At 38.1% G+C, this 26,607-nt stretch overlaps 1 protein-coding gene across 1 annotated transcript; it reads left to right on the top strand.

Moving 5' to 3' along the window:
• The first annotated feature begins 7,282 nt into the window (after positions 1–7,282).
• LOC107659336 (vasorin-like) lies at positions 7,283–26,354 on the top strand. The gene is made up of 2 exons (XM_016448249.1): positions 7,283–7,469; positions 23,765–26,354. Exon 2 carries the CDS (start codon positions 23,798–23,800, stop codon positions 25,856–25,858), a length of 2,061 nt encoding a protein of 686 aa, XP_016303735.1. The 5' UTR covers positions 7,283–7,469; positions 23,765–23,797; the 3' UTR covers positions 25,859–26,354.
• The last annotated feature ends 253 nt before the right edge of the window (positions 26,355–26,607 follow it).

The raw sequence follows: 26,607 nt of genomic DNA, 5'->3' as shown, positions 1-26,607 counted from the left end.
CACAGTAGGCCCGTGGCATAGGCGACATAGGCAGGTGCCTAGGGCGCAAAATGACTGGGGGGCGCCGCACAAAAGTTTTTTTCTCGAAAGAACGCCCTCTTGTGACCGTCGTGCGCTCCTACACCCATATATGAGTGAGTGAGTGAGTGAGTGAAGTGACATGTGGCTAAGTATGGTGACCCATACTCGGAATTAGTGCTCTGCATTTATCCCATCCAAAGTGCACACACACACCGTGAACACACACCCGGAGCAGTGGGCAGCCATTTATGCTGCGGCGCCCGGGGAGCTTGCTCAAGGGCACCTCATTCGTGGTATTGAAGGTGGGAGAGAGTGCTGTACATTCACTCCCCCCACCTACAGCAGGGAACACACACACACCATTAACACACACCCGGAGCAGTGGGCAGCCATTTATGCTGCGGCGCCCGGGGAGCTTGCTCAAGGGCACCTCATTCGTGGTATTGAAGGTGGGAGAGAGTGCTGTACATTCACTCCCCCCACCTACAATCCCTGCTGGTACGAGACTCGAACCCGCAACCTTTGGGTTACGAGTCCGACTCTCTAACCATTAGGCCATGACTTCCCCCAGTATATTAAGCATATACTGACAATAAAATTTTTAGAACTGATCGGTCATCGAACTTATTAAAATAATGTTAGAATAAAATAAAATTGACGTCAACGAAAAATCATACGATTTGACAACATGTCATGTTGGACTAATTTAAACACTTTCTGCGTCATGACGTAATTATAATACATCATCATAACTCATTAATTAGCTATGCATGGCGCACGCATAGTTTTGCCATTTATGTGCTCTGAAAGGATCATTTAAAAAAATGAGTGAAAAAAGAAAATTTTCAGGGGCACAAGGCAGGAAGCGATGCAAAGAAGAGGAGCCGAAAAAAGAGCAATAGCCTATAGAGGTAAGAATCACAAGTTAAAGGGGTCATATGATGCTGCTAAAAAGAACATTATTTTGTGTATTTGGTGTAATGAAATGTGTTTATGCGGTTTAAGGTAAAAAAAAATATTTTCCACATACTGTACATTGTTTCTCCTCTATGCCTCTGGGGGGGCAGAAATCTAAAATCTAAATCTAAAACAGAGCCTGGGGCCAAATGACGATAAATTGCAGTCGCAGTCCTCTCTCTCTCTCTCTCTCTCTCTCTCTTTATGTAAGGATTCTAAGATTATTTGTACTGAGAATAATAATATAAAATATAATAAAATTATAATTAAGTGCAGTTTAATGCAGTTGACTGATTTACTGATTTGCTTAATTTTCAAATGATAATGTTTCATTCTGTTTTGACTTGCCATTTCAATACTACACTTCATTAAAATTTATGTGATTATTTAACCATTATCATGCAATATTTTATTTATCTTGTTTACCATGGGTCTCATAATATGCTGTCAGGTCACAAGCCTGATTTGGGTCACATGATCACTGGACTGATCTGGGCCACACTCCTCCCACCACTACGTTTACATGCACAATTTTTGGTTCAATCGGACTGAATTTATTCCGATTGATGAATCTGAATGTAGTGTTTACATGAACGCTAAATAAAGTGATTGGGTTGATGTGCACGTTTATACGTCACAAGCTTCAAATCGGAATAGATTTTTTTTTTTACATGTGCACACTTCACAAATATGGAGTTCCTCACTGTTTGCATATAAAAAACACTCTCCTATACGGTTTCTTTATTTGTTTTTAACAGCAGAATTAATATTTATCCATTTATGGATAAATATACATAAGCTACACATATAGCTTATATGTTTGCTTATATGTTTATATGCTTATATTTACTATATATAGCACTTTCTATTCTATTTTAATTCTACTTTATCTATTTATCTTCCTTTTTTATTTAAAAAAACACTAACTTTCTATTTTTTCTATTCTAACTACTTGTTTTTCTTTATGTGTGTGTGTGTATAATCTATAGGTGCTCCAAATGGTGCTCCAAATGGCCAGTCCGCCACTGCGTACAATCATTTAGCAGGATCACACACACATACAGAATGCTGTATTGATAATCAGACGTATTGCTCTCGCATGCTCTGAAGGAGTGTGAACAAACACATCTGTTCTCTGATGCCTCTGTAAAGTCGTGCTGCTGCCATACAAACACACACACCTGCTACAAACCTTTTACTGAGAAACTCAAATCAGTGCTGTAAGAAAGAGAGTTCATATTATATAATACACAACATAGTACTCAATAATATAATATATACAGTAAGTTTCAATAGCAAACTACAATATAGCTACAAAGTTACCAAAATATTAAAGCATAAATAATTAAGTTGTAATATAAGCATTTAACCAAGCACATTTTACCAATTCCAGACCACATCCATTTGAATAATTATTATTTATAATCATTTATATGTGAGATATTCTGTTGGATCTGGTGTTACAACAGAGTACAGCAGCAGGGAAACTCTCCAGAGATGTAACAGGCTGTGTTTAGATGCGTGGGAAAGTGTGTGCGTGTGTTTGTGCAGATAAGGCACTGAGTAGTATGTGAATGTGTTAGATCCGTTTGCTGTGTTTTAGCAAGGTGGTTCTATCATTACACATGCTCTTCTATTAATACAGCAGAGGGAGACGTTTACAGTCAAGATAGTTACACGCTAGACTAAACTGAACCCAGACAGACGGGCAAACAGAGAGAGGGAGACGGGTTCAAAAACAGAATAAAAGAATGAAAACAAGAATCAGGAGATTAAACATCAAGCATGGGTTGGATTAATGCCTTTTTTTGTTCAAATAGGTGTATTCTATTTATTTATTAATTTGTTTTGTCGGTTGGTTGGTTTGGCCATATTAGAAATCATTCTAATATGCTGATATGCTAATATATAATATATCTAACATGCTAATTTATTTTATGCTTTATTAAAAACACATTTATTATAAAATAGCATGTATTCAAATGTTATCTAATGTATGTTATCAAAACCTTTTTACAATGTAGTACAACATGGAAGTGTGTGATAAAGAAAGCATTATCACTCAGAGAAAGTGTGTGTGTGTGTGTGTGTGTGTGTGTGTGTGTGTGTGTGTACCTCAGCATTCTGGCTGCCTGACCTTCTCTATCTGATAAGTGAGTAAAGTAAACATAAAGAGGAAGAAGGGTAAAACAATCGTGGGGGAGGAATGAAAGCTAATAATGAGAATTAAAGGAGAGAAGGCAAAAAAATCTGGTTGAATGAGATAGGTATAAAACAGAGAGAGAGAGGAAGTGTGTGAGGCTGTAAGCTGATTTGTTGGTTTCTAACAGGCAGTATTTGGCCAAGGACCAGATGCTGTTTAACAGGCTCCCCTGAGGAACATGAACCAGTACACACAAGCACACACAAACAGAGCTGCACGCTGCAGGCCAGATTCCATTCAGCAATTTCACTTTTTCCATGAGAAAAAACTATTTAGCACCAAACAAAAGCTGGTGGTGTGAAATGACTTTAAGAGTAACTTACACTGTAGAAATACAGTGAGTCCAGAAAACTCACAAACATTTCAAACTAGCATTAGCAACAGCTGTTTGCTGCAGTGGCTAGAATATGAATAAGAACCAAACAGCACCAAAAAAGGAGCCCGGTTCTACTGGGTGCTAAGCACCCTCAAACGAAATGGACATATCTGTTGATTTTTTTAATCAGAGGCATTTTAAATGGGTCATATGATGCGATTTCATGTTTTCCTTTCTCTTTGGAGTGCTACAAACTGTTCATGAATAGATAAGATCCCTAAAGTTGCAAAGACTAAAGTCTCAAACCCAAAGAGATATTCTTTATAAAAGTTAAGACTCGTCCACTCCCCCCTAAAACACATCATTCAAACATGCCCCCACATGTCTACGACACGATGTGGGAAGATTTGCATAACACTGCCCAAATGTTCACGCAGAGAAAGAAGGCGTAACTTTATTGTTGCTGCCACTAGCTGCCGCCGCCATGTTGTGAAGACGCTGTGTGTTTCGTTGTGAAAGCAAAACTACTTTGTTTGGTCTTCCAAAAGAGGACACGGCTAGAAATCAGTGGTTAAGTTGTATTTACAACACTGTTCCAGAACAGTTCAAACCAAATATTCAGATGTGTGCAGCACATTTTATGGAGGACTGTTTCCTGATCCTGGGAGAGTAGACTACAATGCCGGCTGTTCTGACTCACAGCCTGTAAGTATGTTTCACATTTCATTACACCAAATACACAAAATAATGTTCTTTTTAGCAACATCATATGACCCCTTTAAATTAGAATCCACTCACCGCTCAAATCGCCTGAGTTTTTGTTCAAGTGTTGTGTTCAGCACGAATAATCTCATTATAACAAAGTGTAGACGCGATGTAAATGAGATTCATTGTGCAGCGTAGAGAACTTCATTTATTATAATAACGTATCTTTTGTGATCGCAATGTGATTATAAACGGACCGCTCTTTGCACCATAGCAACAGACACTACTAATATATTAAGCACCCTCACTAATTTAAGAAGCACCCTCAGTGATTTGATTCTGGAGCCGGGCCTGGGTTACTCACGTATTACGAAGTAAACTATTAAAACATGTTACGTTTCAAATTACAGAGTACCAATCTGTCATTTTTTAAAATATGCTTGCATCAATTCTGCTACAGCTGAGAGGGCAAATAGGTTGACTGAGGATTTGAGAAAAGTAGAGAAGAAGGAGAGAGCGAGGGATTACACGGAGTCAAGTCATTTCCGCTATGCTGAGGGGTCTGGCAGAGGTCAAAGACTTCAGCAGTGTGCCTGGACTTTTAATATTAAGAGTTACACTACAGAGAGACAGACAGAGACATATTGTGTGTCTAAACAAGTGGACACACTTTGAGTTTGAACCTGTGTTTCAGATATTTTGCACAGTAGATATCATATCTGATCAGGTGATGGCGCTAAAAACACAGTTTTTAAAGGACTGCATCCTGTGTGTCGATATACAGATATTAGCCTATAATATTCGATATATTACCTTCAAATCTTAGGTCAGTAAGATGTTTTGGAAATTTTTAATCAGAAAGAACATTAAATTGGTCAAAATGGGCAGTATAGACATTTATAAAGTTAGTAAAGATTTTAAATAAATGTTTTATGAACTTTCTAATAATCAAAGAATCTTGGAAAAACAAAAATGCTAAGCAGCACAATTGTTTTCAACATTGATAATAATAAGAAATTGGTTCAGTCATAAATGCAGCCTTGGTGAACATAAGAAACTTCATTCAAAGATGTAAAAAAAAACCCTGACCCCAAACCTTTTAACCATAGTGTATATTTATACATATATTTATTAATAATATACACATAACTCTTGAGTTTCACCTAAATTTAACTTACTATTAGAATGTTAAGATATTTTTACTGGAAAACAAGACAAAAATACTGGTTAAGAAATCCCAAAATGCATATGACAAGTGTTTAATTTAGTACCAAAAATGATTGTTAAAATGTGTTGTTTTATTCAAAAATACTTGATTATTATTAAGTATTATTTAGTTAGTGCCTATATAGTGTTCAAAATCGATGAATAATAATCATGTTGCAATTTAATTTTTTTTCTATCATATTAATCATATTAAGGGTTTGATGGCCTATCTTTGTTCTTTGGTTCAGTCATATAACTGCTTGTTGCAGTACTGTACCTCTTGGAAATGCAATCCATTCCTCCTCTGTCACAACTAACTAAACTCAAAATAACTGGCTATATAGGATTTGGATATCTTGGATGGAGTATGTGAGTGCTGCACACTTGCATGTGAGTGGGTTCATGACACGCATGCATAAACTGTGAGGAAAATGTATAATCACTGTACGCTTTTACTAAAGGCTAGTTGAAAAGTTCAGCACACTTATTCATTCAGTTACATGAAGCAGAGCTGCTTTAATGCATAACAATACACTCATACTTAGGCTTAAGAGCTGAGTTTCATGTTTGGCTGACACTGTCAGAGTCATCTCATAAATATCCCAATGGTACAAACAGAGAGCAAAACTGTAGACTCACAGGGCTAAAGCTAAAAATCCCCTTTAAGAATCAAAGCTTCATGGACAAAGTCTATAACTCACAAACCCAAAGTGTACACATCAATTTAGTGCTTAAAAATATTTAAAGGGAGGAGTGAACTTCATCTCTTGAAAACAACTTAGAACTGCAATGCATTCCAATAGTCATATGCATCTCACATCACTAGCTATCAGCACTATACCATTCTAACTTAAACGGTTTCTTACATCACTGTTTGCTAAATACAGCATTGTGATATTGCATTAAAAAATATTTGACAAGTTCGAGTCCTGGTTGGGCATTTGGCACTGGTGTCTCAGTGCTACTTTGGGTGAATGTCGGAAGTATACAGTGACACCATTGATGATTTCCCAAGACAAGCTATAAATAACTGTTTTCACACTAATACAACTAAGTGACAGATCTTCGAGCTTAACATGACAAGTAAACCTCCACATAAAAGCAAAAATGCTACTAAAAAAAAAAACCTAAGTGAGAACAACAAAAGTTACATGTAAACAATTTCCTAAGATAGGCTACTGGTATTATTGTAACTGTTGTAAAAACCAAGAGCAAATTACCACATTTTTACTATAAAAACAACAACTGCACTAAAGGATCTGTTAATTTTATGGTTGTTCGGTTAATTTTCGCGGGCGAAATTTCAATGGGAATTTTGCCTGAGGGCGAAAGATTTCCTCACAGATTTTGCCGTGAATTCTCCGCATTGAACAGAAGCTGCTTGGTTTGAAACCTTTACGAAAATTAACCATGGTTGTAAAAAAAAAGTTTATACAAACGGTATCTAATTCATATGCAAAAAAAAAAAAAGAGAGAGCGAAAAAAACATGGTTATTACACTTTCACTATAAGAAAAGTGATTAAGGGATAGGCCTATGTGTTGTGCGAGCTGTGCTTCATACATTTAGGCTACACTATACTGACAATAAACAATGCCAAGTTTTGCCCGCGAAATAATGTGACCGCACCTTAAAGAAATATTCCATTACAAACTGCCTACTGCATACGCACAGTAGTGTAGGCTACACTGCATATTTCTAGCATGGTATATTATTGGGCACATACCCCTTGTCACCACAGCCCGGCGACGGAGAGTTGTGTCAAGCCTGAAGAGTTTCGCTCCTCCTTCTTAAAGCTCTGGAGGTGTTGCGCTCCTGCCATGCAGTAAAAACACCATCGTGTTCCTAAAGTTCAGACGTCTGGTTGGACGCAACCTGTACGGAACGGGCAGGCTCCGTATGTGCGCTGTATGGTGATGTGTGTCAGAGCTTCCCTTCAGGAGAAATTATTCCTGCCTAATGAGTGACCGCACAAGAGTCTTGAAAGTCATTCTTTTATTACGCTACGTGGTCTCTTGTGGATAAAACAACGCACGCGTGCTTCCCGTTTCGCATTTTGTAGGTAAGCACTGCAACAAATTATTTATTTAGATGCTCGCTGAATATGACAGAATGTAAACATTAAAAAAATATTGAATATAGGCTATCTTTATGGGTTCTGTAATAGATCTATAGTTGGGTTGCACAAAACATTTCAGTGTGTTACACTGGAAATAATAATATGGAATTCATGTTTAATTCTGGAACTTTTGTTTAGGCTACTTTTTTGTTAAAACGTTTGAAAGTTTCTGATCTCATGAGCTTTCAAAGTGGCTTCACTAAAGCACGTCTGTTTTAAAATTATGCGCTTCGTACCAGGTAACCCAAGTCAATATATCATATTGTGCAAGAACTGCTTGGTCGGTGATAAATGGTTGTGAATTAAATGAAATCTCATTATGCCTCATAATAAACACAAACACAATGAGACATAACGAATGCATTCTAGTTTAAAGCGACACATCTTAATAGTGAGTTAGGAAGTTATAAGAATGTGAATAAAGTAGCTACAACAACACTTTTATGTATTAGGCTATATTATATTACAGTATACATACACTACATTACATATTTATTACAGTATGTTATATGTGCGAATATGGTGGTGTGTTTTGGGGCTGACATTCTTATACGGTTTGAGTGGTTGTACATATGTGCATGTGTGAACAGATTGCAAAAACACCACTTTGTGCTTTTAACCACAAAGTTGGATTAAACGTTAGTCGCATTCTCCTGAGGAGATAACCACAACAGTTCTTTTCATTATCAGTCGGTGCATCTACAAAACAAAGTGCTATCAATCTACATCACGTTTAGACAGCACAAATAGACTATATCACATAAACAGTGCTGGGACGCCACAAGACAGCATTGTGCAAGACCATCAGCAGCATCATAGTAAAGTATCATAACATCTTTTTTTGTTTGTTATTAATTTAAGTTATATAAAAGAGTTAAACAGTGCATGGGGTGTACAGTAGGTTATGCTCAGTCATTCTGGCTTTTAAACCCATTATCTGTGTTGCTTCAAAGACACCTCAACAGTTGAGAAGAAAAGTTTTGTGGAGGACTATTAAGACGTACTTTACAGCAAGGGTTGAGTGACATGCTGAGATTTTGGCCGTTCATTTTAGTGATTCTGAATAGTTCTGGTAATCCTCCTCAGCTGTATGCCACTTTTCATTGCTCAGTGGGTGGTTAGAAGTCTGAAGGAGATGCTGAAATGGTCATAACCTTTAAATACCCAGTAGATTATCATAACATATGAGGTGTAGCATCTGTGAAGTTAACAGGTTTTAGCATACAGTCTTAAAAATGAAGGTTCCAACAGGGGGTTTTCGCAATAATACCAAAGAAGAACTTTTTTTGGTTTCACAAAGAACCTCCCCAGTGAACAGTTCTTAAAAGAACCACTTTTCTTAGTGTGAAGAACATTTTAATAATCCGAAGAATCTTTTGTGCAATGGAGAGATCCCATGGTTGGTAAAGATTCTTCATGGAAGCATCAATGCCAATAAAGAACCTGTTTTTTTAAGAGTGCACGCTCTCTAAAAAGGACCTTAGCTTTTTAATCTTTAGCATGTCCTTTAGAAAACCATAGTTTGCTGGCAGGAACTCAGAAACCAATATGCTAGTCTAAAGATCCTATAATGTAACAAACTATTTTCATCGTCAACCATCAGAACCACATAAGCATTTCAAGAACTTAATATACTTTTCTGGAAGAGTTAAGAACGCTTTGAAGAACCTTTATTTTTTGGCTGTGTGCAGATAAAGTTTCAACAGTTTAACAGATTGCATAAGCACACATTCGTACTGCACTCAACTGACGCTTTGAGCAGAAAACCCAAGATATTATTTGCTTGTTTAGTGAGATATTGTTTATGAATGACGTCAAAGCAGACCAAGAACCCAGCTGCGAGTAAAATCTGATCCGTCATTAGTAATCTGGGCTGCACTCCTTATGTAATGTGTGATAATACCTGTAGTAAGCATGTTAACACGTTCTTCTCATTTTTGTTCGGTCAGACTTAGAGATCAGCTGGCAGGCTGCCAGTCATCGTTCGGGAGAGGCAAACACGAAGGGGGTACTTAGGCTACGAAGGAGGGATGAGCGTATGAGAAAAGCAAAGACAGAGATATAGAAGGAGAGCAAGCAAAAAGCACAGGCAAACATTCCTGACGCGGTGTCTCAGCAATTTAATTAAAGGGACTAGTGGGATGTTATAGTGGGCATTCGGAGGTGAAGGCTTAAACCCCAATTGATGCGGTGTCTAAGCAATTTAATTAAAGGGACTAATGGGACGTTATAGTGGGCATTCGGAGGTGAAGGCTTAACCCCCCCCGGCCAGGCTTGGACTAATCCCAAGGGTCAGCTAATAAGTTCTTGGGTCATGCCACCATGACAACTAAATAGGGGAGTATCTCAAAAGGAGCTTCCCAGTCACAGTTAATAACTGCATGATGGACGTTAAGACACAGCGAGCAGGAATAAGTGTATGCAGATGCTAAGTTAAGAATGACCTTAATTAGTCCGCGGTAGAGTCAAGTGTCTGACATCTGAAGGTTATTTAGTTAGAAACACTTTGATTGTAAAGATTGGGTCTTTTATGTCTTGAGTGCGACTCTGGCTGTTGTTAAAGGTCAGATGGAAACTCTAGAAACACGTCACTTCTTGTTTGGATTATACTGATCACTCAAAATCACAAAAATCTGTTGCAGTAGTGACTGCCAAAGCATGAGCCCTCCTACTAAGACTGGGATTTGATTTTCCTTTGGTTGAATCCTCCTTAAAGTGTTGGGTAAACAAAGAGTTGCAATACAGGAGCATTAAGCATGAAACAATGGGACAACATTCAACCTTACTAGTGTCAGAGAGCTCGGAACACATTCAGTGTATTTCCTGGCCCTTGTATGTTCTTTTTATTATTATTAGTTCTTTTATTATACTTTTAGCTACTGTTTAACACATTTTACTTCAAATTGTACCTCAAAAATCAGCTCAAAAAGTTTGATGTTCGTAGATTCCATATGGGCCTGTGGCAAACTAAAAAAATATACCTGAATTAGGATGATTGCTTTCTCAGGAACACAAACAGAAGCATCAAAAATTATATATATTAAATATAAAATAAACATTCAGATCAAGATTGTTCTCCATAATCTGTACAATGAAAATTGTATCCTTTTTGAGTTTGAAGTTTTCTTCAATGACTAAACTTGGTCTTAACTTAGTTAGTTTTTGTAATAACTTTTGGACCAGGAGTGTTGGAAATTGCTAACTAAAAGTAGTAATTGAAATACATTGTCAGTAGCTTCACAGGCTGATCATTACCATGTTTTAGATTCTTGTGTTTTTTTAATTGTATCTAATATCAATCTTAAATGTAAGAAAATGTAGTTGAATTTAATATAAATCCATCTTAAATGTAAGCTTCCCCACCAGTGCTGACAAGAGATAAGCAAGACTGGTGAAGAAAAGCTCAAGTACTGTATTATCTCATTATTTGGCTTTTAGGATTTATTTTATGTATGCTCTGCTATGGTGTCCACTTGTAAAAACAGAGTTTAGATTGTAGCCTTGCTGTGTGTGTGATCATGAGCAGAGTGAAGGCAAGAGCCAATGCCAAGAGAAACAGAAAAATAAACACACACATAAAGCATAACAGAGGTCAGAACAATGTTAGAAATAAGCATGGACAAGACTGGATGCTATGCTAAAATACTTCCTTAATATGCAGAGACAGATTTACAAAAGCCATTTGTTGGTTGAATCCCCTGAGAAGTGGGGATTCAAAACATCTACTCTGGTTTTTTGCACATCCCGACCAACAGCACATAGCAACACTAGCTCAACCAATAGTGGGAGTTCGGGGTGGAGCTATCTGTTTATTCAACCAATAGAAGATACAAGCAGAAACCTGTTTGAAAACAATCATTGTTTTGCAGTTTTTGAGGATACATAGCCTACTCTGCAAGTAAAACATTTCCCAGGTGCACTGAGAACATCTTCCAGACTTTTTAAAATCTTTTTTCTTTCTGAATGTGAACTGTAACATCTTGTTATTCGCTTGAGGACAGAGTTATGGCGTTTGGCTGCATCTGTTGGGTGGTGTTCAGGTTTTCACAAGTTAAGAACTGCAAACATCCGTCTGCCGTCCTTCAAATGCAGTTACTCAGGAGAATGGTGTTTGATCAAAGGGATCTGCTTCTATGATTACTTTGGCTGCTACATGAACTATATTAAAGCTGCAACAGTGAGTTATAATACAAACATACTAAACATGCACATGACTGGTAAAGAAGATGCTCAAAAATACATACTGCGTACAAAAAGTAATTGAGCTTTTTTTTATGAATTAAATGGATCAAAATTGACTAACTATACACTTACAATGTTTTAAAACACTATTATTTCAAATAAATGCTTTTCTTTTTTTCTACTCATCAAAGATTCCTGAATAAATGATTCACAGTGACAATGAAGTCTGAAGTAATGGGTGCAGGAAATTTAGCTTTGAATCACAGGAATTAATTACATTTTAAATATATATTAAAATGGAAAAGAGTCGAAGTTTTAATTGTAAATATATTTTTTCACAGTATAACGTTTTATTTTTGATCAAATAAATGCAGCATTTGTGAGCATAACCGACTTCTTTCAAAAACATCAAAAATCTTATAAGCTAAAAAAACGTTCATGGATAGTTCAATCAAAAATGGCAATTCTATCACAAAATAAGATCTTTAAATCTTCTTTTGTGTCCAGTGTTGTCCAAACATCATTGGACCCCACTGACTTTCATTGTATGAAGAAAAAAGCTCATTTCGTGTTCCACAGAAGAAAGACAGTGATATTATGAGTACATGATGACAGAATTATCCTTTTGAGATGTAAGTGACATCTATTATGAATGACTAATCCTTCTGCATATTCACACGGCAAAGTCACAAAACTAACTTGAGAATACTGAGAGTCACACTGAGGTCACTTGTACGCTTTAATCGATCAGTGCCACAATTGAATGGTCTCAAAACAAATTCATCAGCAGACTGCCAGGACAGGATCAGATAAGCCTTTTAAACACACACACACATTGTATTGGACTGTCTTTCATTGCTTTTCAGTGAGCTGCAACAGCACACAAACAGATCAGTGTGCTGGAGAGTGACAGAGAACTTCCCTATAGTATTTAGTTACTTTAGCCACGCTTACACCATGTCTACACATTACAAGCAACAGCTACATCATTCAAAGGAGGTAAATGTTCTCCCAGGTAGCCCCAATGTCACCGTGCATGGTACAAACAGGTCGGGACAGGCAGAGAAATTGATTTGGTCTTGTTCCAACATATCTCATCATCACTGGAGTTGAACTGAGTCTGGTATCACATTCGTTTATTTGTTTTAATGGGCTGTTGGTTGTAAATAGATCTGCTATGTAATTCAGGACTGAGGTGTTGAGCTCTAAACAGCGCTTCTGTGTTGATTTTGTAGTATTTTGGTATTTGGTTTGTTGCCCCTTTGTTTTAAAGGCATTTGAGTTGTATGAACTGAGTTTTGTGAAAAGAGCATCTTGTGTTTCAGTGGAAGCAAGAACATCTGACCTTTTCAACAAAGGAGATCATATGCAGATTGAATTGCGCAGAATCGTACAGTATATCAGATTTGAGATTTGGTCTGAGAGACTGAAGTCTTTAGAGTCCCTGACACAGAAAAGTCTCAAGCTGACACAGCTGGTCAGAAGACAGGACACCCCCTGCGGGGCAAGAAGGGGGCGGTGGGGCGATTTGTTCCAGCACGTCCCAGCCGTGAGTTCTCTCCCTTTTGCACTACGTTCAATTAAATTTCTTTAAACTACAGGCACACTAAATTCATATTCAAATTCACATTAAAGGTTATAGTTCACCTAAAAAATGCTGAAAATTCATCCAAGATGTAGAAGAGTTTGTTTCTTCATCAGAACAGATTTGGAGAAATGTATCCTCTGTTGTGAATGGGTGCCATCAAAATGAGAGTCCAAACAGCTGATAAACACTAAGGAATTCTATTCCTTAAAGCAATGTATTGTAACTTAAAAGTTGCTTTTGAATGTCACTGTATTGTATTTTAGCAGGCCGGGGAAGGGGTGTTAAATTTTTTTATTATGTGCCTATAAGAAAATTAATTCTGAAACTTGTGAATATTGCAAGGTTATTCGATGAATAAATAAAAACTTATTTGACAAACAGCTGATAAAGATATCACAATAATCCACAAACAATCCACACCACTTCAGTCCTGTCCATCATTAACATGAAACGAAAAGCTGTCTTTTTTAAGAAACAAATCCATCAAGATGATTTTAACTTCAACCTGTCACTTCCAGTTAAAAGTCCATGATCCATAAACCCCTGTTGTCCTCTCATATCAAAATGCACCAACTGTTTTCTTTGTAAACAGTGCTTGATCTGTGCATATTTCTCTCCTGATTCAGACAGGCTGATGTTTTCACTGGATAAAGCAATATTATGGATAGAGGACTGTCTACTTTTGTTGGAAGCAACAGTTTAAAGTTAAAAACATCTTAATGATGAATTTGTTTCTTACAAACATGCAGCTTTTTCGCTTCAAAAAGATATTAATTGATGGACTGGAGTGGTGTGGATTACTTGTGGATTATTGTGCTGTTTTTATCAGCTGTTGGGACTCTCATTCTGACGGCACCCATTCACTGCCCTGGATCCCAGCTTCAGGTTCAAATGGCAAAAAAAAAAGTGTGTCGTTTATATTTTTGTTCTGTGTATATATATATATATATATATATATGATTTGATTTTGTTCAAGAAAAATATTTAATTTACGTTTTCACAAAATATTTTTTCACTTAATTCAGGCCAATTCACTTCTCGTTCACATTCATCAGTTTCATATTCAAATTCAAATTCAAGTTTTCCCATGCAGTCATTTTTATGGTTAACTCTGATTTCATTGTTTTTCTCTTTATCTAGCTCAGTTCAATTCATTTCATGCTCAACTTTAGGTTCACATTCATATTCAAATTTAAACTAATTTGGTGTAGCCTAAAAACAGCTCTTTTCCATGAAATAGTTGGTTTAGTTTAGTTTCTCTCTCATTCTCTTTCTCTGGCATGGATGCTTTCCACACCTGTGCAGTGAGTAAACGTCTGCTGGACTCTTTGACTGCAGATCAATTTTAATCATCATTTAACTCTCAAGGCTTTGACTTGTGACTGACACTAGCGCCTGAAATCTGTGTACTTGCATATGAGTCATGGCATTAAGATCTATGGCGTCAGGCCAGCAATGTTTTGACACCTATTATGTGTTACGTAGTACATGGAATAACCATAAAGAATGTGTTAACTTGAATAACTTGCTGCTGAATGTGTTTAGCATGTGTACAAGTGTTAACCTCAGTCAGATACATATTCGTGTATGGTGTGTGTGTGTTTGTTTTTCTTTGAGAGATGTCAAGGTGAAAGCGGTTATGATTAACTCTATTACACACAGATTTAGTCTGAAGGTAAACCAGAAAAACAAAGCTTAAAAACTACAAGGAACCTGTCCTAAACCAGCACAGAGAGAGAGAGAGCGCAAGAGAGAAAGAGACATGTATAGACAAGTACAAATAGTTCTCCCTCACTCTTCATTTGTCACAACACAATTCAAGTGCAGTTTGCCCTTTGTAAACCGATCAATGATTGATTGCACATTTTATTGGTACAGTTAGTCTATATATATATTAAAAAAAATTTGATAAAAAATATGAATATAATTCATATTTTATTCATACAATAAAATTCATATGTTAATATATCATGTATTTAATGTTAATGAAGAATTGTAATGTGTATTTGGAAGTTTTAATGAGTGTTAAATAATTGAATGAGGATAATTGAAAGTATATTAATATTTGAGGCCTATTTTCCAAGCTATTTTGCATGTAGTTACAATGAATAGGCTTTCAAGCTTTAAAAGTGATATATAGTATCATAAAAGTTGTTCATATAACTCATAACAGTCGAATTGGAGCATTTCATAACCATAACATTAAAGGGGTCATATGATGTTGCTAAAAAGAACATTATTTTGTGTATTTGGTGTAATGAAATGTGTTTATGCGGTTTAAGGTTCAAAAAACACATTATTTTCCACATACTGTACATTATTGTTTCTCTATGCCCCGCCTTTCTGAAACACGTCGATTTTTACAAAGCTCATCGGTCTGAAAAAGCGAGGTGTGCTCTGATTGGCCAGCTATCCAGTGCGTTGTGATTGGCCGAATACCTCAAGCGTGTGACGGAAATGTTACGTCCCTTACCATATTGTGATGCCTGCGGCAACCACATGTGATGACCCCGGGCTGGACTCCGCTTCGTCCACGGTGAAAGCCGATCCGGCGATCCACAGCACTAAGTTGATGTATTTCCTCAGCGACCAGCACGGATCAGCTCCAGGCATGACGAAGCGGATATCGTCCTCTTTTGGAAGGCCAAACAAAGTAGTTTCGCTTTCACAACGAAACACACAGTGCCTTCACGACATGGCGCGGCGGCAACAATACTACAACATTTGGGCGGCGTTATGCAAATCTTCCCACATCGTGACGTACACATGTGGGGGCGTGTTAGAACGAGCCGTTTTAGGTAGGCGTGGTTGACTCTTAACTTTTATAAAGAATATCTCTTTGGATTTGAGACTTTAGTCTTTGCAACTTTACAGATCTTCTTTATGCACCAAGAGCATGTAACACTCCAAAGAGAAAGGAAAAATTGAAATCGCATCATATGACCCCTTTAAGACGTACTTTTGGAAAATATAACTTTATTCTTATAATAAAATAAAAACGCAATTTAACTACTCCATAGCAAATTACTTCTTTGCCCAATGGAGTATGAAAATCAATTCTAAACAAGTCTTAATATCTGTATGCAAATGTGTTTCTGAACTACATTCATCGTGTTTTATGAATGAGTGTAAAAAACTGTACTTTTTGTAGTGCATATTCATAAAGAGAGAGGCACAGAGCAAATATGAATCATGCACACACAATGCCATGGCTTCAGATTATGCCACCTAACAGCATGCTAGTCATAGCAGCAACATATTACAGGCAACCAAGTAGCAAACGCACTGACCTCTCAAATGCAGCCCTTCAGAAAGAAATGTGCAACACAAAAGGATGCTAAGAACACCAAATGACATCTTTCATAAACACACCCATCTTAAAATGCTTCTCGTGCCAGACATGCTACAGTTTCCAGGCATAGTTTTTACCACAGTAGATAGATAGATAGATAGATAGATAGATAGATAGATAGATAGATAGATAGATAGGCACCTTTGTAACAGTATATGACAGGCTGGCGTGTGTCAGCGGCATGTGTAAGTTGGTCTACTTTGGTCTTTTGTCTTGTTAAGTTTCTCACGTTTCACACAGAAATGCGGTGTCTCTGCCGAGGTGCATGGCTAGCAGGTGTGCGCATGCACACAGAGTAGATTGTAACTTGAACTGCCTGCAGGCCCTGGGCAAAATTGGGGGAGGACGGTCTACCTTCATTGCACTTATTCTGGTTTAAGCCACCCTCCGCCTTTTTAGTGTCTTTTGTGTGTATTTGAGAGAGTGTTTGTCTGGAGGGCTTGAAGTGTGTGTTTGTATTAATATGTTGGGTGAAACTACTTGTTAAGTGGACCTAATTATGGTTATTTAATAATAGTCCAAAGAAATCTGAACCTAAAATTTGAGTTCTTGACATTAATAAATTACATTTGCGCCTTTAAATTGATGCTACACAAATAGAGAAAACAGAGCAAAAGCACTCGAGTAAAAAAAGGTAGGAAAACGTAAACACCCATAATGCACTGGGCTCAATGATTTTAGAGACTGTCCGTGAGCAGGGATACCAAAAAAAGCCCTGGAGTTTGTTGAAAGTCCACCGCATGACGCGTTTTACGGACTTTTGCTGACAAATAAACAGGGATATCTTGGTGTAGGTACCACAGAAAGATAATAAACATAGTTTATTTACCCCTCACAAAAATTAACCATGGTTTTGCTGTAGTAAATGTGTAGTAACCATGTTTTTTGGCCTATTGATTACCATTTGTATAACCACAGTTTTTTTTTTTTTTTTTAGATTTATTTTTGTCACTTTTATTAGGATAGGAGAGTATTGTAAACAGGAAGCGAAGTGGATCGTGAAAGGGTGGCGAGCGGCGTTTAAGTATCCTGAGTGTAAAGTAAGCTTTGTCAGAAGAACCATAGCCTTGTAGGCAGCAGATAAAAACATGAAGGCACAACTGCACCTAAGACAGTATGAGTTCGAGTCCCAGCTAAAGGTACTTTCCTACCTCTGTTCTCTTCTCACCTCTCCCACTGTTTCCTGTCTCTCATCCTGCTGCCCTGCCTATTAAAGGTAAAAAAAAAAACAATGTAACCACAAAAAAAAAGAAAGAAAGAGCAACCTCTGAGCAATAAAACATTTTTAGAATAGTGTCTTGAAAGCAATTACAGCAAGACAATATAGAGATCATCCATGTTCTCACAGCCAATTCTCATTTTGGACTCCTCCTCGTGTCTCAGTTGTGTCTACTTAAATTTTTCCTAAAGAATTTCAGGAGAAACATCTGAAACACTGTTGATACTAAAATGAGAAATATATGAGAATCACAACTAAGTCTCCTGAACTCAGGAAGAGCTCTAAGCAATATTTTTTTTTCCTCTGGGAATACAAAGCTGGTTTAAAATCAGTGAACTCACCCTTTAATAAGTTTTTAAGTAGTTTTTTTCCTGCACAACCTTGGGTTTACTGTAAATTAATCCTCCTTTTTTTAAAGAAACTTTTTAGCTCATTCTTGAGTTGGGTCTTCGAAGATTACATATCAACACATTGATTATTTTTTTTTTTAAGTAATTCAGCATTCCTGGTCTTATTGCACAAGATTCACAAAATGCTATTCTTGCTATTTTTCATGAAAATTAATTTTTAAATAATATATTATATTATATTATATTAATATTTTATTGTATTTATTTTATTAATTATATATTTGTAATATCAAATTTAAAAAAAAATGACGATAATCATATTACTATGACTTCACCTCATAAATGACTTTCCTGTTCTGCTGATGTCATCAAGGCCGTGCATGTTATCGGGTAATATAAAAGAGCCAAAATGGTTATGGTACTATAATGCCACTTTTCATGATCCATGCACTTTTCATGATCCAATCAATTCCCAATGGTTAAAATCTATCCAAAAAAGATGGGTTGCAAATGCTGAAAATTGTTGACATACAGTAAGCTATAGTGCTATAACATTAATGTAGATAGCAGAGCTCAGATCATTTGGTTTCGGATTTGTAGTCTCTGTTTGCTTTGCATTTAGTCTCATTGATGTCTAAGGGAGAAAGAGTTGAGATACTGAAGTGATCTTATTTGTGATTTTAGTGCTAGTGGAGGATAGCAAAGACTTGGCTCTGGCTCTGCTTTAGAAGCTCCTGTTGTGGTTGAAGTGAAGCATGAGGAAAATCACAGTTGCCCTGATGAATCTGTTTTGTATTTTAAATCAGACACATGTTCATGAGCTTGATTCAAGCATGCGTAAACACAAACAGCTGCTTATAGGCATGTGCACACTCGTACAGAATCCACATTTAACTGCACATGCCTGTTTCTCTTTTGGTTTCCCTCCCTGAAATCCTCCCTCTACCCTAATCGCAAAACAGTTACTTAATGGGAGTGCGCTGTCACCCGGAGAGACCGTCCCAATGCATTCTGGGTAACACAATCCAGCTGTGCTTAGGAGCTGCTGACGGAAATGCGTATTTATCTGTGTCAATATGTGTGTGTGTGGCTGAGTAATCTCAGGAAAGTATTACAAGTATGTTATTTAAAGAAACACACATTCACACCTCTGCCTGTACTAAATGTAAATGTGAGTGAGTGAAACTATGTGTGTTGGTGTGTGAGTGTCCCACATTTTAACAGCAGGTCAATTGCCAAGCTACTATTTAGAAAAAGTAATTACACTACAACTACTAAGAATAAGTAGGCCTAGTTGGTTAAATTGCAAACTACTAGCATTACGCAGTTAGCTACACTACTACCAAAAATATTTAGCTATACTACAAGCTACTAACAAATTTGTAGCTAAATATAGTTAGCAACACTGCAAGCTGCTAACTAGCAGTTAGCTATACTACAATCTACTGTTTAGCTATAGGCCACCACAAGCTAACTGCAAAAACTTTAGCTAAATATTTGTATTAGTTGGTTGTGATATAGATAAACGTCTAGCAAACATAAATACTTAGCTTCACCACAATCTACCAACATTAAGTAACTGCATTAGGCTAACTACTTTAGGGGATATTTTATTCAATATCTCTTAAATCAAATAACTGGTTATATCATATATAGATACACAGATATAGAGTTACTGTAACTGGACTAGGCTAACTAACAACTAACTACCAACACCCCTTTTTAATTATTTTGGTTAAAAATGTTCATTAATAGCAGTATTTAACATAATACTTAAAATTTAGATAAAAAGCTGAACTGGGACATCTGGACAAAGTTTAAATTGAATCAGAAAATCATATTTGTACTGGTTAATTTAAAAGAATGAACTGAATCACTAAAATGAATCCGTTCCCAGTGCTAGAGTATGTCCTTATCTTTTGTTTGAAAAAGTAAACAACTAAGCTATTATATGATGTTAAGTTAGTCATTTTTAGTTAGTTTAGTTAATTCCCCAACAACTGTTTAACTGTCTCTGGACTCTTCATGATGATCACATTCACAAAATACACACTTTCTTAGCCTGTTTGCAGGATTTAGTTGAAGTTTTCGGTTTCGGCTATATTTATTTAGAACTTCGCCATTCAAAAGCAGTTTTTAAAGGAAGGATAAAGGATGTAAAGGAATGAGTGAAAAACAAAACCCACACAAATACTCTGTAAACAGGGTCATTCGAGGTATCTCATATCGCGTCTTTCCAGTTTCTAAATCTTGTTTTATCTCCCTTTCCAAGCCCTCTCTCTCATCACTCACTAATTAAAAAACATTCTTGACAGAAGTAATGAGAAGTCTAATAAGAATACAAACGGATGTTGTTGTTTTTTTGATTTCTCATTCAGCTGGGCATTTATTCATCATTCATGGCTTATAAATAAAACAACGCTGAGCCAAACCCAGAGGGAGTGTGTGTCTGTGTGTGTTGGAGTGATACCTGTGTGTTGATTTTTGGGTGTGTGTAAGCATGCCGGTGTTCACGTGTCTGACGAGAGGCTAAAAGAGTGCTGTAAATCATCAGACTGACTTAATGTCAAAAGGATAGTTCACCCAAAAATTTAAATTACCCCATGATTTATTCACCCTCAAGCCATCCTAGGTGTATATGACTTTCTTCTTTCAGACGAATACAATCGGAGTTATATTAAAAAATGCCCTGGCTCTTCCAAGCTTTATAATGGCAGTGAATGGGGTTTAAGATTTTGAAGTCCAATAAAAGTGCATAATAAGAAAGTGCTCCACACAGCTCCGGGGGGTTAATAAAGGCCCTTTGAAGCAAATCAATGCATTTCAGTAAGAAAAATATTCATATTTAAAACTTTATAAACTGTAATCTCTAGCTTCTGCCAACTGTGGCGTTCCAGTGGATGACTTAATACATAGGCCTACGAATTAAAATTTAAAAAATGTGAATATTGTCCGTACAATGAAATTCAATGGGGTCCAAAACAACTTTGTCTTTAATTGTATGGAAAAAAATAAATAAAAATATATATCTTCTTTTGTGAAGATAATAGGAACATTCTAATTAAATTTTCTTTTTTTTGGGTGAACTGTCTCCAACAATCCTTTTATAAATAGCATTCTGCATTTGTTATTAAATCAGTGACTAAGATTAAGATCACTCTGATGTGTGATCTACAAAGAAAACAAGTCTTGATGACATTCAGCTCTGCTTCACCTGTGACCTCCTTCTGCACCTCATGCCATCCTCGTCAAACCTGTTTTCATGCAATCAGTTCTGACAGAAGAATGGCAAACAAGTACATGAACCCTGAAACAAATAAAGAAAGAGTGAGAGAGAGAAATGTCAAAACCTTAGGAGGCCCCATGCCTTCCTGTGATGAAGATGGATTTTTAGGGTTATTGCAAAATTCCTGCCGTGCCGGTGGGATTGTGCATATGCCGGAGAAGAAAGGGAGAACGGAAGGAGGGCGAGAGAAGACAGGAGAGAAAAGGGAAGGTAGCAACCCCCTTTAATGAAAGCTCTAGTTTCTGTTCAAAAGTCAAGCAACCTGCGGAGAGTCCAAACACATTATATAGCAAGAAGGAAGATGGAATGGAAAGCCAAAACATACAAGAGATGTTTAAAACTGCAGCTGAAAGTACAGTGCCTAAAATATCAAAAACTAAATATATATCAAATAAGCTGGAGAGGAAAACCAAATGATGAATTATATAACTAAGATGAAACAGTAGAATAATTACAATTTTAATAATTGGACCAAATTGAATGTCAGATCATCTAATCATAAGGCAAACTCATACATACTCACTCTCCTTCCCATCCCTGCAGGAAAGTCGAGCTTAAGCTGTTTACCTTTGGAACATGGTAGCTGGTTTCTAGCTGATCTCAGCTGGCAATTAGCTGGTAGACCAACTTACACCAGCAACAAACTAGCTGGTCAAGCTGATTTTGGAAAGTGATGCCTGGTCGACCAGCCAATGACTAGCTTGGACCAGCTAATAAGTAGATATCATGTTCCAAAACACAGCGACACAACAGAGTCAAACAGGCTTCTTCTATCAGATCAGATTAAAACAAAACAGAGTGAGCACATAAAATCACAAGCTTTCCTAATAACCAAGCCATTGCCCTTCAACAGGAGGAGGGAATGAAGGGGCAGAGAAAAAAGATAAATGGTTGATGTGAGAAAAAGAGGCTCACAAAAGGAAACTCGGACAGAAAAAAAGGATGAAAAGAGTGAGAGTACCTGCCAAACGAATGGTTGTTCATCTCCCTCAATAGACTGGCCCTTTAGCAGCCAGGACTCTTGTTGGAACAGTAAACTATTCTTTGTACTCACAAACATACACATTGTTATATCAGCAGTGGAGAAGATGGCAGAGGCTTGGCCTAGGCTTTTGTTCACTAGAAAATCAAAGAGATTGTTGAACAATCACCAAAAAGGGACATACACAAAATAACACAAGGACTTTCATTGAAAATTAAGGGGCACCACTTAAGCTAGCAATTATTTATGTTTTGCACGTTTAGAAAGCTACTTATGTTTAGACAATGTAAGTTGTGTCAGTGAAGAATCTCCAGGTTTGTGTGTGCTGGGCTTTGAAACGCTGGGTGGGCTGCTCTGAGGACATATTTTGGGATGAGGTCTAAACTCTCTGAGATGAACTCATTAAGCAAACAGTGGAAAGTGTGAAACTGAGTGCAAGGCAGGTCAACAGACATTCGGTCAGCTGGGCCATATACCACAGATGATCTCAGAAAATGCTGAAGGAAAACAAAGACAAAACTTTTTTAGCCACACAATGAAACAACCTTCAATTATAGTGCAGAGAGCCATGCACCTATTTATTCATCTTAACTAAGGAGGCATCAGTGACTAACTCAGAACTGACTCAAAAACACTTACAAACTTTCTGCCACAGCATTTCAGACCAAGCCTTTTTTTTTTACCTGCAGTATTTTTGTAACTTAAATATCAAAGTTACATCGGGCATGGCAATTCTGGTCATCACAACTGGAGGATTGCCCTGCAGGATGGTTGTTGCTTTCTCTGTGTAAGATTGAGTTTCAAAGCCTTGACAAAAGCTTCAAGTGTGCCATTTTCTGTTTGTAAGCCATATAAAGGAATTGTGCAAAACTGGTTTTGGTTCAGGACCCAAATTTTACATTTTGCATGGTCCCAAAAGAATAGCAAAGTGGTTTAGCAAGGAGAACCATCTGAACATCAAACACTGAAATGTTTATTATTAATATTACCATGATCTGCATAGGCCAGGGGTGTCCAGCCTTGCTCCTGGAGGGCCCCAATCTGCTCCATCACTGAGTGCTTATAGTAGAGTCCCTGAACACAAAACCTTAATTTGCTGTTTCAGGTGTGTTTTATTAGGGCTGGAGTTAAACTCTGCAGGACTGGACAGGACAGTAGTCCTCCAGGAGTAGGACTGGACACCCATGTCAAAGCTTGTTGATGTGCAAACTCATATATACAATACAAGATCATCTATGTAAGTTTTGACATTGGGTTTCTGTTTTTTTTTCTATTGCAGGATTCAATCACAAAGGCTAGGCAGTGATCAACGATGCGGCCATTATCTCCCCTGTCTCATCTCATTTTGTTTCACTTACTGTGTGGATCTCTGAGCAGCAGATGTCCTCAAGAGTGCATGTGCAGCTCAATTGGTGTCACCTTCTGTGTCCAGCAGAACTTGAGCAACATGCCTCGTGGCCTCCCCTTGTCCACAATGAACCTCTACGTCTTTCAGAACAACATCAACACCTTGCAGCAGCAGGACTTTATAGAGCTTGGCGAGCTTGGAATGCTGGACTTGAGTCAGAATGCCCTCAGTGAAATCCCTGATGGGGTGTTCAGCCCACTGTCCTCTCTACACAACCTGGATCTCTCTTCAAACCACATAACCCACATTTCCAAAAACAGCTTTGCTGGACTGGTCAACCTGGAAAGGCTGTATCTCTACAGCAACCGCATTCAGAGCATTCACCCAGCTGCATTTGAGGGACTAGAGAACCTACTGGAGCTGAAGCTACAGGGGAATCATATTAGTGTGTTGCCAACTTTACAACTGCCCAAGCTGCTCCACTTGGACCTTAGTTATAATAGTATCCCACCTATTGGACCTGAAGATTTACAGACACCACACCTTGAGTCTCTTAAAATAGCTGGACTGCGGCTGACCAGTCTGGATGAGGAGCTGCTAAGCAGCCTGGTGAACCTACATGTTCTGGATGTTTCCCAGAACCTGCTTGTAGAGATTCAACCTACACTGAAGGCAATGGGGGGCCTACGAAACCTCAATTTAACTGGGAATCCCTTGGGATCTATAAAACGAGAAGACTTCCGAAATTTAGTTAATTTGCTAGAGCTTGACTTGAGCAACCTAAATTTGCAAGGCTTTCCCGAGGGCTTCTTCAACCTTTTCCCCAAACTTGAGAAGCTCACTGCAGCAGAAAACCCCTTTAACTGCCTCTGCCCACTGGCCTGGTTTCCAGCATGGGTAAAGGATGCTCAAATAGAACTGCTGAGAATGGAGGAGACTCGTTGCCACTTTCCACCAATAAACTCAGGAAAGGTTTTGGCAAAGTTGGAGCATAAAGATTTTGGCTGTCCCACTACGACCATTGAGTTAACAAGCGCAGGGACAAGCAGTACTACAAGCAAGCCCACAAACTCCACTACACCATTAGGCACAACGCACGCCATTCCCCCGGCACCACCAAGTGAGATGGCCTCAGCAGACACAGACAGCTTCCCTCTTTCCCAGACCACTGCCTTCCCCAGAGAAATCATAGAAGATTCTGAAGAAGATGACATTATATGCCCCTCCAATATCTGTCTAAATGGGGGAACATGTGTATTTGACTCAAATCGGGAGGTTGTTTGCCTGTGTCCACCTTCAATGTCAGGACTCTACTGTGAGATTCAAAATCCAAGCTTCTTTCCTCCACCTTCACCTAGAGTTTCTATCGAGACCATTGCTACAGTCCAGCCCAACACAATCAGCTCCCTTCACATAACTAGCACTTCCATTTCCTTAGACCTTCACCGTTACATCCACACACGACCACACATCCGAGGAATCCGTCTGACCTACCGAAACTTGTCAGGCCCCGACCGACGGCCACTACAGCTGAATGTGCCTCCAACTTACCCCGAATACACACTTAGAGGGCTACAGCCAAATAGCACCTATTCTGTATGTGCTAGTCCTCTGGGAGAGCCTGTCCATGTCTCGGTTAGTGCCTGCATGGAGGCTCGCACAGCAGGAATCCCACACTCCTCCCACGGGCCAAATTTTGACAGGACCGAACCTTCTTCCTCTCTCATACCCATCATGGCAGCTGTGGCAGTGGTGATGGTTGTGGCCATCATAGTTACTGTGGTGGTTATCCACCGTAGGAGGAGATCCAAGGCTCCAGTAGATATGGACTTACATGAGACATCTCCTCTGGAGTTAGAGGGAGTAAAAACCAATCCAGAGAATGGTCTGACACATCCGAAACAACCCGACATCACCCCCTGCCCATCTTTAGTGCAAAATACCTTGGAATACGAGGCACCTTTAATACAAGGACAGTGTCCAGCCAACAATAATGTAGCTTGTACAAAACCTTTCCATGTGTAAAAGCCATATTGCGCTATTCATACCTCCAGCCCACAGAGGGCAATGTGCTCCATGACTCCTGCAGGCGGGTGCGATGCAGACACTAGATAGACTCTGGTGGGTTGGTGAACATTTTAATGCATCCCAGCCAAACACTTAAACTGACTGCCAGTATTTAAACCAGGTGCATTTGCCATCAACATTTTTTACAGATGCCTTAAAGTGCCTTTTATAACCATAAATATCAGACTCTATCAAGAATTTTTCTCTGAGAAGTGGCCAGACATTACTGAACACAGTGTTGATAGGCTGGAAAACAGGTTTCTTTAAAGGTAGCTCATTAATTGTGTAGCTGGCTCTGGAAGTGGTAGACAGGAGTCAAAAGGTCATGCCTGGACGCCTGGACTTTTTTTTGTCCAGAAACAAATTGCACTGATCAGAGACACTGGGACTGTGCCTAAGAGGTGCCTAGAGAAGCTGAAAGTGATCAGCCTCTTAAAAGATGCTTCAAACTGGTTTTAAACATCCCTCTGTTCCTCTACCCCATCTGTCCTACACAGGAGATTATTTGCTGTGAAAAAAAAAACAAAAAAAAACAAAACATGAAGAGACATTTTCTTACGTTGTCTAGTTTACGCTGTTATGCTAAAGCTGTGTTATTATGTTTTTGTATTTTTAAAGGAACAGTTCACCAAAAATAAATTCTGGTATTGACTTACCCTCATGTCATTCCAAACCTGAATGATTGTCTTCCATGGATCAAAAAGCAA

Source organism: Sinocyclocheilus anshuiensis, unplaced genomic scaffold (genome assembly GCF_001515605.1).
Source record: "Sinocyclocheilus anshuiensis isolate Anshui unplaced genomic scaffold, SAMN03320099.WGS_v1.1 scaffold912, whole genome shotgun sequence".
In the NCBI taxonomy this organism is placed as follows: domain Eukaryota; kingdom Metazoa; phylum Chordata; class Actinopteri; order Cypriniformes; family Cyprinidae; genus Sinocyclocheilus; species Sinocyclocheilus anshuiensis.
The sequence above is the reverse complement of the archived record's forward strand: the minus strand, read 5'-3'. Positions and strand labels throughout refer to the sequence as shown.

What these genes read in the sequence shown, in the direction of transcription:
- LOC107659336 (XM_016448249.1), top strand. Translation starts at nt 23,798, where the DNA reads ATGCGGCCATTATCTCCCCTGTCTCATCTCATTTTGTTTCACTTACTG.